General features: G+C 37.9%; 1 protein-coding gene across 1 annotated transcript in view; it reads left to right on the forward strand.

Moving 5' to 3' along the window:
* LOC126471550 (trimethyllysine dioxygenase, mitochondrial) overlaps window positions 1–16,918 on the forward strand; it is a 497,242-nt gene that overhangs the window by 192,959 nt on the left and 287,365 nt on the right. Inside the window, exon 4 of the mRNA XM_050099777.1 lies at window positions 3,981–4,096. Coding sequence (XP_049955734.1) covers window positions 3,981–4,096 — 116 coding nt within the window. The remainder of the gene's footprint in view (window positions 1–3,980; window positions 4,097–16,918) is intronic.

The raw sequence follows: 16,918 nt of genomic DNA on the forward strand, positions 1-16,918 counted from the left end.
AGTCTCTCTTAGTTGAATTTTGAATTTTCTCTTTCTGTCTAAGCTCCCCTAATAAATTGCAGTTTCTTCCCACAAGGTGGAATCTCTTGTCCTGAAAGTAATAAGTGTGGTAATATAATGTACTTCTATGTATTTCTGTCTGTAATAAACTTAATATTTGTAGATAAATAACAACAGCCTTCTCTTCTATGAATATTTCTCTTTTATTTGCAATTATTACAATTAACATTAACGTAAATAATTTGCAAGGCAATAATCAATCTTTATTAATGAAGGATTATTGTGTTCACTAATACAATGCCATTTAAAAACGCAATGAATATTGTTGCATAGACTCAGTGCAGCTAACTTCTGGCAACAAGTATATAATTTACTCAATGGTGTGTGTAGTAGGACTGCCTAGTGCTAATCATAAGAAGGACACGTGTAGGAAAGACACACGATAGGCTTTTAGAATGAGTGGGAGTCACTCAGTAGTCAACTTAAAAGAATGAGATGTACAACAACATATTATATTGCATGTCATTGTTGCATATTTCATTATAGTTGAAAAAATGTGACAATGATGTGCAACATAATATGTTGTTGTACATCTCATTCTTTTAAGTGGACTACTAAGTGACTCCCTCGCAATCTAAAAACCTATAGTATTTCTTTCCTACACTCACAAGGTCTATGTTACGATGAGCACTAGGCAGTCCTACACATCCCATTGAGTAAATTGGAGACTAGCTGCCAGAAACCAGCTTCAATGAGTCTATGCATAAATATTCATTCCTTTGTAAGTGGCATTGTATTAGTAAATATGGTAATCCTTCATTAATGTAATATTGATTAGCTGTTAATTATAATAGCTGTAATTAAAACTGGAATATTCACAAAATGGAATGTAGTTTTTATTTATGTACAAATATTAAGTACACTGATGACAGAAACACATAAAAGTAGATTAACACACTCCTTACTTCCAGAACAAGCGATTTCACCTCCATGAAAGAAACTGTAGTTTACTAAAGGGAGGTAGGATAGAAAGAGAAAATTCAAATGAGGAAATTGTTAAACTCAGAGGGACTAGAACCCTGCCCAGTAGTTATCTTCAGTGGACACAGTACAGGCAACAAAAACATATACAAATAGTTCACAGTACATAATTACAATATCAGGAGGAAAAATGATATTAATTAGTCCACATTAATGTTGTACTTAGCACAAAAGGGGTGCACAATGCAGCAACAAAAATTTACTTATCCTGTCATATAAAATGTCTGACAGACAACTAAGTAAAATTTGAAAACAAACTGATAATGTTACTGCTTGACAACACATTCTATGCCATAAAAGAAATTTTGTTATTGTAATCTATGAAAGGTGGTGGGTAGGATATTGCTGAAAACCCAAGGAAATTCTGGTCTTACGTAAAATTGGTAAGCGGGTCGAAGGCTTCCATCCAGTCACTCACTGATCAGTCTGGCCTGGCAACGGAAGACAGCAAAACAAAAGCTGAAATTTTAAATTTAGCATTTGAGAAATCTTTCACGCAGGAGGATCGTACAAACATACCACTTTTTGAGTCTTGTACAGATTCCCGTATGGAGGATGTAGTGATAGACATCCCTGGGGCTGTGAAGCAGCTGAATGGGTTGAAAATAAATAAATCGCCAGGTCCTGATGGGATTCCAATTAGGTTTTACAGAGAATACTCTACTGCATTGGCTCCGTACTTAGCTTGCATTTATCGTGAATCTCTTGCCCAACATAAAGTCCCGAGTGACTGGAAAAAAGTGCAGGTGATGCCTGTATATAAGAAGGTTAGAAGGATGGATCCTCAAAATTACAGACCAATATCCTAAACATTGGTTTGTTGCAGGATTCTCGAACATATTCACTGTTTGAATATAATGAATTTCCCTGAGACAGGGAAGTTGCTGTCCATGCATCAGCACGGCTTTAGAAAGCATCGCTCCTGCGAAATGCAACTCACCCTTTTTTTACATGATATCTTGCGAACCATGGATGAAGGGTATCAGACAGATGCCATATTCCTTGACTTCCGGAAAGCGTTTGACTTGGTGCCCCACTGCAGACTCCTAACTAAGGTACGAGGATAAGGGATTGGTTCCCAAGTATATGTGAGTCGCTCGAAGACTTCTTAAGTAATAGAACCCAGTACGTTGTCCTCGGTGGTGAGTGTTCATCGGAGGTGAGGGTATCATCTGGAGTGCCCCAGGGAAGTGTGGTAGGTCCGCTGTTGTTTTCTATCTACATAAATGGTGTTTTGAATAGGGTGGATAGCAATGTGCGGCTGTTTGCTGATGATGCTGTGGTGTACGGGAAGGTGTCGTCGTTGAGTGACTGTAGGAGGATACAAGATGACTTGGACAGGATTTGTGATTGGTGTAAAGAATGGCAGCTAACTCTAAATATAGATAAATGTAAATTAATGCAGTTGAATAGGAAAAAGAATCCTGTAATGTCTGAATACTCCATTAGTAGTGCAGCACTTGACACAATCACATAGATTAAATATTTGGGCGTAACATGGCAAAGCGATATGAAGTGGGACAAGCATGTAATGGCAGTTGTGGGGAAGGCGGATAGTCGTCTTCGGTTCATTGGTAGAATTTTGGGAAGATGTGGTTCATCTGTAAAGGAGACTGCTTATAGAACACTAATATGACCTATTCTTGAGTACTGCTTGAGCGTTTGGGATCCCTATCAGTTTGGATTGAGGGAGGAAATAGAAGCAAATTCAGAGGCGGGCTGCTAGATTTGTTACTGGTAGGTTTGATCATCACGCGAGTATTACAGAAATGCTTCAGGAACTCAGGTGGGAGTCCCTAGAGGAAAGGAGGCGTTCTTTCATGAATCGCTACTGAGGAAATTTAGAGAACCAGCATTTGAGGCTGACTGCAGTACAATTTTACTGCCGCCAACTTACATTTCATGGAAAGACCACAAAGATAAGATAAGAGAGATTAGTGCTCGTAAAGGCATATAGGCAGTCATTTTTCCCTCGTTCTGTTTGGGAGTAGAACAGGGAGAGAAGATGCTAGTTGTGGTATGAGGTACCCTCCGCCACGCACCGTATGGTGGATTGCAGAGTATGTATGTAGATGTAGATGTACATCTGCATATTAAATAAAATGTTCAGTATGTAGCCGTATTTACAAATTAATTATTAATTTTTAATGTTAATATATAATGGCACAGCATACATGTTTTATATAGCATTTTAAAGCATTTGCAAAAGATGAAGTTTCTCATCTGGACAAAATAATTATTTATTAGTTTACTTCAACTGGTTAATTATGATTTATCATGCATTATGATTTATCATGCAAAATTATCCATGAAAACTAATTAACTAGGTAACTCAACACTTTTATCTTACCAGGAGGCTATGTAGTCAAACTGTGTTCCACAGATATTTTCAGGACACTAATAGAATTAGAATTTGAGCCAGCTGTACATGTTATTGTTTCTTTTAGATGGTATAATGACATAAATATGAAATATGTAGGTGGATTTTATTATTAGGAGAGACAATGGCTTCATCAGTATCTAAAGATGTTTCAACTTCAGTATATGCCCTGAAGCAGAGAACTTATAGCCTATTACTTAGATTTTTGGTATAAAACAACTGATATTCTTGGATGTGGTACTGTTGTATGGATAAGCATATGTATATCCAGGTATATGCAAGAATATATATCACATAATACTCCTATTGAAAGCAGACTGGATATCTTGTCTCATAGTGGGCCAATGACAGTCAAGCAAATTGCTTTTATGTAATAATTTTTGATGACTCATTTGATTTTGTCATGGTATGATATTATTAACCAGTTGAAGTAAACTAATAAATAATTATTTTGTCCAGATGAGAGACATCATCTTTTGCAAATGCTTTAAAATGCTATATAAAACATGTATGTTGTTTTACATGCTTTTGGAAATTACATAAAAAAATTGAATTTCAGATGTGACCTGTGCTATAACCATACTACTCACCAAAGAAACTTAAATATACTTACAGTTCCCAGTGACATTAAACCTCAGAACTGCTGGATATCAAATGACCAACTTCTTGTGGAATGTAAGTATTCGGTTAGTTTGTTTACCTATAATGCCCACAGTATCTCATGATGGCATTATTGTATGAAAAATCTGTATTGTATCTTTCAAACAAGCACTCTTAAGTAATTCTTGTATTTTGTTTCTCCTTATATTGAATGAAAATTAAGGAGGCCTTTGCAGAAAAGAGAAGCAGCTGTATGAATATCAACAGCTCAGATGGAAAACCAGAAGGAAAGATGAAAGGTGGAAGGAGTATATAGAGGGTTTATACAAGGAAGATGAAGTTGAAGGCAGTATTATAGAAAGGGGAGAGGATGTAGATGAAGATGAGATGGGAAATATCCTACTGCGAGAAGAATTCAACAGAGCACAGAAAGACCTAAGTCAAAACAAGTCAACTGCAGTAGAAGACATTGTGTCAGAATTTCTGATAGCCTTGAAAGAGCCAGCCATGTCAAAACTAGTGCATCTGGTGTGCAAGATGTTTGAGACAAGATTCAAGAAAAATATTATAATTGAAATTCCAAAGAAAGCAGGTGCTGACATGTATGAGTGTTACTTAACTGTCAGTTGCAAAATATTAACATGAATTCCAACCTTGGGGAAGATGACTCCGGATTCCAGAGAAATGCAGGAACACACAAGGCAGTACTGACTGAGGTCAAGGAAAGGCAAACCTACACTTATAGCATTTGTAGATTTACAGAAAGTTTTCGACAATGTTGACTTGAATACTCTCTTTGAAGTTCTGAATGTAGCAGGTGTAAAATATAGGAATCTATAGGCTATTTACAACTTCTAAAGAAACTAGATGGCAGTTGTAAGAATCAAGGAGCAAGAAAGGGAAGCAGTGGTTTAGAAGGGAGGGAGACAGGTTTGTACCCTATCCCCTTGTTATTCAATCAGTACATTGAGCAAGCAGTAAAGGAAACCAAAGAAAAATTTGGAGTTGGAATTAAAGTTCAAAGAGAAGAAATAAAAACTTTGAGGTTTGCCAGTGACATTGTAATTCTGTCAGTGAAAAATGGAAATAAGCGTATGGCATTGTTGCCCGGGAGGCCCCATCTGGGGAGGTTCAGCCACCAAATGCAAATCTGATTTCAGTCGGTGCCACATTGGGCAACTTGCATGCCGGTGATGGGGATATAATGATGATGAGGACAACACAACACCCAGTCCCCAAGAGGAGAAAATCTCCAACCCAACTGAGAATTGAACCCAGGCCCGCTTGCATGGGAGGCGAGCACATTACCACCCAGGTAGGCAGGCAGACTCTGTCAGGGAGACAGCAAAGGACTTGGAAGAGCAGCTGAACGGATGGGCAGCATGTTGAAAGGAGGATATAAGATGGTCGTCAACAAAAGCAAAACAAGGATAATAGAATGTAGTCCAATTAAATCAGATGATGCTGAGGAAATTGGATTATGGAATGAAACAATTAAAGTAATAGAGGTTTTTTATTTAGACAGCATACCAACTGATGATGGCTGAAGTAGAGAGAACATAAAATGTAGACTGGCAATGATAAGAAAATAGTTTCTGAAGAAGAGAATTTTGTTAACACTGAATTTACATTTAAGCATTAGGAAGCGTTTTCTGAGGGCATTTGTCTGGAGGGTAACCATGGAAGTGAAATGTGAACGACAAACAGTTTAGGCAAGAAGAGGATAGAGACTTTTGAAATGTGGTGTTACACAAGAATGCTGAAGGTTAGATGTGTAGATCATGTAACTAATGGGTAAGTACAGAATTGACTTGTGGAGACAAGAAATTTATGGCACAACTTGACTAAAAGAAGAAATCAGTTGATAGGAAAAATTCTGAGACACCAAGTGATCACCAATTTAGTGTTAGAGGGAAGTGTGGGTAGTTAAAATTGTAGAGGGAGACCAAGAGATGAATACAGTAAGTAGATTCACAAGGGTTTAAGTTAGAGTAGTTGCTCTGAGATGAAGAGGCTTGCACAGGATAGAGCAGTATGAAGAGCTGCATCAAACCAGTCTTTGGACTGAAGACAACAACAACAACATATATTCAGTAATGTTTATTATATTGTGTTTTATTTTGCACTTAGAGCAAATTGTGAAAATTAATTAACCACATTTAAAAATCGTTGAGGATATTTCTCTTAATTGGATAGAATCTCTCTTCTTAAATTAAAGTTACTGTTTCTCATAAAAACAAAATTTTTCATAGATGAGAAAATACCAGAAAGGTCTGTGAGAAAGCCATGTAGATAAACAGTTGGCCAAATAATCAAGTAAATATGTTGGCAGGAGGAAGACATTACACCCATGGGAGCTTATGCACTTGCACTGACACATACTAAAGTATTTTCTGTAATTTTTTCTTTAAAAGTAATTAGTTCCATATTGCAGAAATATCTTACGAATTACCAAATAAGTTACCAGACACAATTTACTGGCAAAAGTGATCTGTCCTTATATGCACACTTTACTGAAATGTAAAGAAAAGGATTTATCTGTGTTATACTAACTGCATGACAATAACAGAAAAGTGTTAATGTGTCTAAAAGGTAATCTAAAATGCTTATTGAGATCAATAACTAAAATGGTACAAAGAAAGGGAATACTGCATTTTCAAAAGAACCTACATATGAGTTAATTTCATAGAATGTATAGCCCACATAGGAGTTAATTTCATAGACTGTATAGCAGCAGGTTAATAACATACAGTGAAAAATGCTTGCTGTAACAACTTTTGAATAAGAAATTTTAAATGAAGATAAGTGAATAAGTAATCAGTCATCTTCTGCTGCATATGAATTATAACTGCAGTAAATAAGTACTGTTGATTCTGTTACTCTGTGTGTATCTGTGAACAAAATCAACACTGTGACTGACCATGAGATGATGATTAAGAATATAAAAGTATCTCAACAATAATTTTGCAACAGTCTTGTTCTGAATAAAAAGTCAAAGGGAAACTAATGTTATTTATGAATGAAATACAAGAGCATCTGAAATTTCTTACAGATAATAGCATGTACAAAATTTAACAGTCAGCCAACTGGTTACACACAATCTTTTAAAAAACACAATAACCAGGTTTCGATAGCTCTAAGACTGCCTTCATCAGAATAGTAAAAGTTTTACCATTCTGATGAAGATAGTCTTACAGCTATCAGAACCTGTTTTATGTATTTTTTAAAAAAATGGTGTGCAACTGGTCGGCTGACTTAAATTTTATATAATTGCATACATGGTTGCTGAGCGCATAAAATATAATGTACATAAACAGAATTTTATGAAAATTTCTGTATTTCCATAACCTATTGACTCAGTATTTAGGTCCAGAGTCTTCTGACGATTTTCAGATGTGTACTGGTGAAAGTTCTCTAAGTCATTTGTTTACTGAAATATCAGTATCATGCAGTTTGGAGACTGATACTCAGAACAAGAAGGGATTTTGCTGGAGTTGAATATGTGCTGTAATACTGCCTTAATAATCTAAGGCAAAAGTAAATGGTTTATCTTACTACACAATTTCTTCTTTAAATATGGCAACTGAAAGTCCTTGGTGTAAAATAAATAATGGAAGGAATGAAGGTAACAACTGATTATTTAAGTGAGGCATTAAGTGATCAATAGGTACATAAACAAGATTAAAATCAATGCTAAGCTTTCAGATGATTTACTCCTTCATAGCTAGCTACAGAACAGACATAAAAACACATACATATGAACATACATATTTATGTGACATTGTTTTAGTCAACTATGTTAAGTCATTACTGGGGTGAGGGATTTTATTAGGTGAAATATGTGAGGGGGACAGGAAGCAGGAAGGGGAGGGAGGGCAGGAGGGATGGGGAGTTGATAACAGGGAGGGAGAGGTAGCAAACACATAGGATAGTAATGTGGCACTGGTGAGCTCTCTCTGGTGCAGATGAGGGGTTGCGTGTAGAAGATCTTGACGTAGTAGAGAGGATTGGGAGGGGGAAATAGGGCACAGGGGTGGAGTCTGATGTGAGACAGGGGCTAGTGAAAATTGAAGTTAGATAGATTGTAGGCTAATAGGATGTGTTGTACAAATGATTCACATCTACATAGTTAAGTGATGCTGGTATGGATTGGGAGGATTCAGATGACAGGGGTTGTGAAGCAGCTATTGTAATCAAGCATGTTGTGCACATGCCATATGGACACATGACCCTAAATTCTCCAATCAGCACTATGAACTAGCTGCATAGGGTCAACCCTGCCATTATCCAAATAACTCCATATCGTAACCACTTAATCATATTTCATGTGCTTCAACACGGTTTTGACTACTTGCCATGCCCAGAAATGAGGAATATCCTACCCACATTCCTTCCCACCCATTCCAAAATGGTGTTCCACCATTAAATCAATCTATAACATACCCTGATCCAGCCTCACACCGCTCCTATTCGAAACTCCTTGTCACATGGGCTATATCTCTGTGGAAGACTAAAGAGCAGGAGTTGTTCTAAACACCAGCCTAGCACATTCTGTTTCACTCGAGTCATAGCCATATCCTATCCTGTCAGAAGCACAGGCACCTGTAATAGCAGCCATATCGTAAAGCAATTCTGCTGTAAATTTTGCACATCCTTTTATGTGGGCATGCATGCCAGTTATCTGTTTACTAATATCAACAGCCAACACTAAGTGGTCAGTGAGAGCAAAGTTGACTACCTTGTGGCAGAGAATTCTCCTGAGTGCAGCATGCTTGTTTTCAGTGATTGCTACAGAGCCCACACAATCTTGAAACACCCGTCCTCTTCTAAATAACAACATCTTTGAATTACATAATTGGGTGTTGTCCTTTGATCCATAAATTGTCCTGACCTCAATCTCCACTTGCCTCTGTCCCACACCCACCTCAATCGCTGTCACTGTGGCCACTACGTCACTCAGTCTGTACTCATATCATCCACTCTGCAATCTCTCTCTACCTCTGTTCTATCTCTCCTTCTCATTCTACTCCACACCACTGTGCACACACAGCTCCTCCTGCCTGTGTCACATAAAGGCCACTGGTGTAACATTCTTATCCTATCAACCACCCTACTCCTCAGCCCTTTCTGTCCTTCCCCACCCCCCTTCTCCTGTGGCCTACACCATTGGATACAACCCCTCACCATAGTTGAGCTGCAGTGCTGGTGCAGTGCAGTTGACTTGGATAACATAACAGTGCAAGTGTATGTGTCTGTAAGTATGTGTGTGGATGAGTGTTATGTGATTACCTCAGTAGTAGAACATTGTTCAGAAAGCTTAGCAATATTTTGTGTCTTGTATGCATATCTTATTGACCATTCACACCTCAACTACCATTATTTTCAATTTCTTATTCTAAATTGAATGTTAGATAGATATTTTAATTACTTAATGCAACTGAAAATTATTGGACTACAATGTGCATTAAGGTGATAATAGTTTTATCTTTCAGAATTTTCACTTTTAGGCTTATTATTAGAGTATATCTATAGTCATATATTTCCTGTAGGATATTTTAGTTTTGCATTTAACATTTATGTTTGTGCCATCATCACATAATTGAGATACATTTGAAAGGATTATTTGTTTTCTTTTAGTAATATTTATTGCAGAACTTTCACATGATCAGTGATTTAATAGCATGTGCCACTGGATTTTAAAGAAAATATGAGACCTTAGTCAGTAGTTCATACAAATGACTCACACATATTCAAAAGATGACAGGTTTCAGTTTCAAGACAATGTAGCTGAATGTGTAGGTGTTATTAGCTCTGAAGAAGGCATTGTCAGAAACATTAACTACAAATTCAGTCGCCTTTAAATAGATTTCTGCCACTCAGTGGCACAGTTATATAGCGAGTCATTATATTTTTTGTGTGAATTGTTTGAATGCCAATACAGAACTTTGTGTTCACTTGCCAGAACATACATGGTACTGTAAGGCATAATAGTAAAGCAATCAATATTAAAATTGAAAATACACTGAAGAGCCAAAGAGACTGGTACACCTGCCTAATATTGTGTAGGGCCCCCAGGAGCACTCAGAAGTGCCGCAACATGACAAGGCATGGACTCAGACTAATCTCTGAAGTAGTGCTGGAGGGAATTGACACCAAGAATCCTTCAGGGCTGTCCACAAATCCATAAGAGTACAGGAAAGGGGGGGGGGGGTGGAGAGCTCTTCTGAACAGCATGTTGCAAGGCATCCCAGATATGCTCAATAATGTTCATGTTTGTGGAGTTTCGTGGCCAGTGGAAGTGTTTAAACTCAGACGAGTGTTCCTGGAGCCACTCTGTAGCAATCCTGGACATGCGGGGTGTCGCATTGTCCTGCTGGCATTGCCCAAGTCCGTCGGAATGCACAATGCACATGGATGCAGGTGATGAGACAGGATGCTTACGTACATGTCACCTGTCAGAGTTGTATCGAAACATATCAGGGGTCCCATATCACTCCAACTGCACCCGCCCCACACCATTACAGAGCCTCCACCAGTTTGAAGAATCCACTGCTGACATGCAAGGTCCATGGACTCTCCATACCCATACATGTCCATCTACTTGATACAATTTCAAACAAGACTCATCCGACCAGGCAACATGTTTCCAGTCATCAACAGTCCAATGTTGGTGTTGACAGGTCAAGGCAAGGTGTAAGGCATTGTGTTGTGCAGTCATAAATGGTACACAAGTGGACCTTCAGCTCCAAAAGTGCATATCGATGATGTTTCATTGAATGATTTGCATGCTGACACTTGTTGATGGCCCAGCATTGAAATCTGCAGCAATTTGTGGAAGGGTTGCACTTCTGTCACATTGAATGATTCTCTTCAGTCATCATTGGTACTGTTCTTGCAGGATCTTTTTCTGGCTGCAGCAGTGCGGAGATCTGATGTTTTACCCGATTCCTGATAATCACGGTACACTTGTGAAATGGTCATAGGGAATCTCCCCACTTAATCACTACCTTATCGCTCATGTGCTGACTATAACACCATGTTCACACTCTCTTAAATCTTGATAACATGCCGTTGTAGCAGCATTAACCGATCTAACAACTGTGCCAGACACTTGTCATCTTATACAGGCATTGCTGTTCGTAGCGTCTTATTCTGTTTGTTTACATATCTCTGTAATAGAATAACCATGCCTATACCAGTTTCTATGGTGGTTCATGTAGGAAGCATGGAATATTTTTCATAGAATTGATAACTTTTCTCAGATGTGATTAGAGTTGTGTAACATTTCACATAACTCACTGAATGGCATGAGACTTAACCAGATGAAGAACAGCATAAAAGGTGATATAAAGGCCAGTGGTACCTACATATGTGGTAAGAGCAAAAGAGTATCTCCATCTGAAGCCTTCATAAGGCTGAAAGTAAAGTAGTCAGAAAATGGATGGGCCCATGGTTGTCAAGATATTGATTCGTTAAATACTTTTCTACTGTCCACATAGACTGGCAAAGAGTAAAAGGAGAACAATCAAAAGAATCATATTGTTTATCATTTCAAGAATGCACCTGAAAATCACAAAAATCAGATATGAGTTTGTTAAAAATGATTAAAGTTGCGGTTTAAGGAGCTGCATTTGTGGACTGCGTGGCTGGTCCCGGTGGAGGTTCGAGTCCTCCCCCGGGCATGTGTGTTTGTCCTTAGGCTAATTTACGTTAATTAGTGTGTAAGCTTAGGGATTGATGACCTTAGCAGTTAAGTCCCATAAGATTTCACACACATTTGAACATTTGATTAAAGTTGAAAAATAAAAGAAAATTTAGATCAGGACTTAATATTGCATGAAGAACAAGGTCATTAAGAATGAAGCACCAACTTGAATTTTATAAAGTTTGGGGAGGATATCAGACATTTACTTTTCAAAGGAACCACTCTTCTGACATTCATCTAATTGATTTAGGGAAACAGTAGATAAAACCACTCTTCTGGCATTCATCTAATTGATTTAGGGGAACAGTAGAGAACCTAAGTCTGGATGAACAGACTGTGATGGAAATACCTCTCACCCTGAATGAATCTCCAGTGTACTCATCTGGCTGAGGAGTGGAGCTGGGCACATAGTTTAGTAAGTTAGTACATTTATATTCTGTAGATTGCAAAATACTGATATCAGTCATGCACTAGAAACACACAGTGAGGTACATGATCTGATATGTGGTCTGTGCTAATACCAACCAAGGTAAACAGTTTGAGAGCCCATACAATATGAAATTATTGTTTCGCAAGGCACAGTACATACATCAGCGGCTAGATACTAGTTTGTAATGTTCACTCCTCACTCAGAAAGTAAACTGAAGCCACAGTTTTTCAGCAACACAGTCACTAAGAATTGCAAGCCCATGCAGCACAACAGTTGTGGTAGAAGAATCCATCCATTGAGTACTGGAAGTGAACATCTTGTTAGAAGGTGTTGACCACAAGTGGCCATGAGCTCAGCTGTAGACACTTTTATTTGCAGTGTGCTGTTACTCGAGATGCCCATGTAACTGAATGTGGCCCATATGGACATGACCACACATCAACAATGTGAAGCACTGCCCTTGGTGGGTTAACAGTCCCACCTGCATAAACATATCTAAAGTTTCTCTATCAGCAGTGCTACTATCCATTAATTCCTTTCCTTAGTTATCCGTGGATTATCTATTTTCTAATGGATTCTCTGGATAACTTTTTAGGAAAGCAACTTTCAAATGTTGATACAAATTTGCTAAGGAATAAATTGAATTTGATATTAGCATCTCTTTCTATACACACCTCATCCCATACCACCTCCTTTAACTTACTCTTAAACCAAGGACTCCTGTTCTCATTAACAAGCCTCACTGCTTTGCAGGAACCTGCCTCAGGGCTGTAAGTACTATATCATTTACTTCCAGTACTTGTTTATCATGATCAGACAGTCCATTAACAACTGGGTACACATTAGTTCTTTTGGCCTGAGCACTGTCAATAGAGATGTTATCAATCAGTTTCCTACTATCTTGCTGCACGTGACATGGATAACTGACAACTGAAATTAGATTGAAACATTAAAATAATGATGCTCTTTCTCCCTATCTGTCTCTCATAAGAAACTGTATTGAAATCTCCACAAACCACTAACCGTTTCTTCTTGCCTGGCAAGTAGATCAACAGTGAATCTAGATTTCTCATGAATATCTGAAAGTTTCATAGAGGGGATCTGTAGACTGTTGCAAAAACCAGAGAAGTATTCTGCAGTAACAGCTTATAAGTTCATGCTTGTATGATCCGATCTATACAAAAACTATTTGTTTCAATATTTTTGACTTTGTGTCCAGCTTTTACATTTGTTGCAGCTCCTCATTTTTTCCTTGTTAACTCTCCACAAAAATGATGCTATTCTATAATCTTTTGTATATAACTGCCCCATTACATGGTGTTCAGAGAAGCACAGGACACTTACCACTTCAGAATTTTCCTTATCTTTAAGCGTACCAGAAGCTTATCTGTCTTGTTTTTCAACTCCCTATTATTCTGGCAAAACAAATTAATTTTATTTTTCTGGAAACTATTACATATATTGTGGTCTTCTTCTGCTCTAATTTTTTCCCAATGCTGTCTGTTTGTAACCATCAAAAAATGGGCCCCTCTGACTCTAGTAATCACATGGACTTTATCCTGTGTGCCCCCGTTCACTTTCTGCAAGATGCTCAGATAATTTGTCCTTCCCTCTCCCACACAGGTGAAGGCTATCATTTGTTCATCCCATCTCCCAACTGCAGTAACAGGAATGGCACAGATATGAGACTTTGTTTCAGTCAGAAACAATCCACTTGGCTCTTTGTTTAACTGTCAAACAATTAATAAATAACCTCACATATTTACAATAACAACAAACCACAGAGCACAAAACTTGTGAGCCATTCTTATTACTCCCAGACAGGATGAGTGGTGCTGTTTTCTCATACCAGAAGACACAATCAAAGTTAACAAGAAACATTGAAGGTGTATGTTTCAATGGAAAATGTCTGTCCAATCAAGTTACTGAAATATGCACATGTGAATATAAAAAAAGACAAAGGTAGCCATGTGCATAAAACAAAAAAAGTGAAGTGGTGTGGATAAAAGAAGAGATCCGAGACAAATATCAAAACAGCAACTTATTATAAACAGAACTACAATAAGTACATCAGGCAATAGTGAAGCTACTACAGATTTCTGTATTTGACATAATTAAGAAATTGATTAACAAATATTAAAAAAACGAAAATAAAAAATTAAACTTATGCATTAGAAAAAAACATTAGGCATTAATCCATAATTGTAATTAAAATATAGCAGAAGTAGAATGTGACAAAAAATTTAAAGTTTTCAATAGAACAAAAAATTTGACAGAAACAGAATTTAATAATAATGAAGCATATTTATTACAAAAAAGCCTAGCATATAATTTATCACATAGATCAGCTCAGTCTAATACAGCAAACATTATTCCATATATTAAAATAGCAATTGATACTGCTAAGCTTTGAGTTACAGATCAAAACTACATTACTGAAAAGATATCCAAAGTGATTAGCAAACACAATTATAAAAGTAAAAATAATAAATTCTACAAAAAAGAAAACAAAAATATATGTGCAGTTTGTAAATAAATAGAAACATACAATGCTGTAGTTTTCAAAGCAGGCAAGAGAAATGCAGTAGAGATCATGTTTTGGTCAGACTATATAAATAAAAGCTTAGAATTTTTCAGCAAAAACAATATCAGTGGTGTAGAAAAAACCCAAACAAACGATTCTAAGCCCTAATTTAAAAAAAAGCAAATAAAGCTCAATTTTTGGTTGATAAAAGAGAAAAAGCATACTGCTCCTTGAAAAACCCATCTACACCCAAATTATGATGCCAACCAACAGTTATTTGTATAAGCAGTCCAGCATAGCAACTTAGAAAAAGTTAAAATTTTATTCTGACTTAAGACTAGATTGCTTGACAATTGCTAAAGAACAACTAACAGTTGGAAAGCTACAACTGCCAGTTCCTACAGGCCAACTTACATTTGCTATGGAACACCCACCCAATGACAGTAAAAGAAAATACAGAGGGCAGGATGTGTTTACTCCAGCAAAGCCTGTTCATGAATGCTCTATGTGCATTTGACAGTTCGTGCAGTACTGTATTTGATGAAGGTTGATATGAAACTGATTAGTGCAACATTGCTTGTGGTATGGCAACATCTCTAAAAGACATCATTTGAGTGCTTACAATCATGGACGAGCAGCTGGATGGCTTGAAGTTGGTCCAAGAGTCACTATTGTGCCTACAGTAATGGTTGTGTCCACAAGTGTCCTCTCATGATTAAAAAAGGCTGCTGAATGTGGAAATTTTATCTGAAAGCCTGCCGGTGGTCATAGATGGACTGCCATCCTGCAAGAGGATTGATACATAGCCCTAGTGGTGAAAAGGAACAGACATCTCTCACTAGCCAGATCACTGCTGACCTTGCAACTGCTATCACTACATGTGTCTATGCCAGTACCATTTCCTGACAATTAAATCAGGCTGCCTTGTATACTTGGAAACATGTTAAATACATCCTACCTCAACCACACTATCACTCAAAGGAGTTTGTTGGTGTAGGGAGCATGTTGATTGGGGTCAGCAACAGTGGTACAGAGTGATGTCCTTTGACAAATCCTGTTTCACTGTGGCAAGTTATTCTGGCCACCAGTTAGTGGGGAGAGAGAGTGGAACATGTTATACACTATAGGATGGTCATGAACAACATCAGTATGGGCTGAGCACTATGAGGTGGTCAGACATTATGCACAATGGCCAAACACTACTGCATATCTTTGTGTGAGGTACCATAACAACACAGCAGTATTGCAGGGAGATTATTCTGGATCATACTCATCTGTTTTGGGGTGAGGTAGGTTCCGACTTTCCATTTATGGTTGACAGTGCCCACCCAGACAGTACTGCTGAGGTATCTGACATGCTGAAAAGTGAAAATATTGAACATATGGAATGGCCTGCATACTCCCTGCACCTAAACCCTCTCAAGCATGCCTGGGATGCTCTTGGCAGATATGTTTCCCAATGAACACCCCTCCCCAAATTGCACAATAACTGAAAACTCCCTTGAGAGAGGCGTGAGACAATATCACCCAAGAGCCAGCCTGTGTGGCCGTGCGGTTCTAGGCACTTCAGTCTGGAACTGCGTGACCGCTCCGGTTGCAGGTTCGAATCCTGCCTCGGGCATGGATGTGTGTGCTGTCCTTAGGTTAGTTAGGTTTAAGTAGTTCCAAGTTCTAGGGGACTGATGACCACAGATGTTAAGTCCCATAGTGCTCAGAGCCATTTTTGAATATCACCCAAGGACGCCTCAACAGTTTGGTAGACAGTATGAATCACAAGCGCAAAATGTACATTAGTTCCCAAGGAGGCCATATTCCTTACTGACAGTTCGATTGACCTTTTTATTGATAGTCCGACCTGTGTCAAACATGAACGTTATCTATGTCTGTCATCCTGCTTTCCCATGTAGTGAAATTGGTACCATTTTTCGTTATAAATATACCACTCCACCTCTACTATGTAAGTATTATGTTTCCTGTTATCAAACATTGCCTGTGATTATTCCTGTCCAATAATTTCACTGTTCCTTAGCAACTGACAAGCGGTGTATGTGTACGTTAATCAATATGCGGTAAAGAATTCAAGCAGCTGCATACAACAAATTAAAGATGTTCACATTGTAGAGAATGCAAAACTTATTTCCTTAGATATATCCAACATGTGTGCTAACATACCTGTTAGTGAAACTATTGAAATTATTGAATGTGCTTTACACACATGTGGTAAAATGTGTGCAGTTG

The sequence above is a fragment of the Schistocerca serialis genome, chromosome 3 (assembly GCF_023864345.2).
Source record: "Schistocerca serialis cubense isolate TAMUIC-IGC-003099 chromosome 3, iqSchSeri2.2, whole genome shotgun sequence".
Classification (NCBI taxonomy): domain Eukaryota; kingdom Metazoa; phylum Arthropoda; class Insecta; order Orthoptera; family Acrididae; genus Schistocerca; species Schistocerca serialis.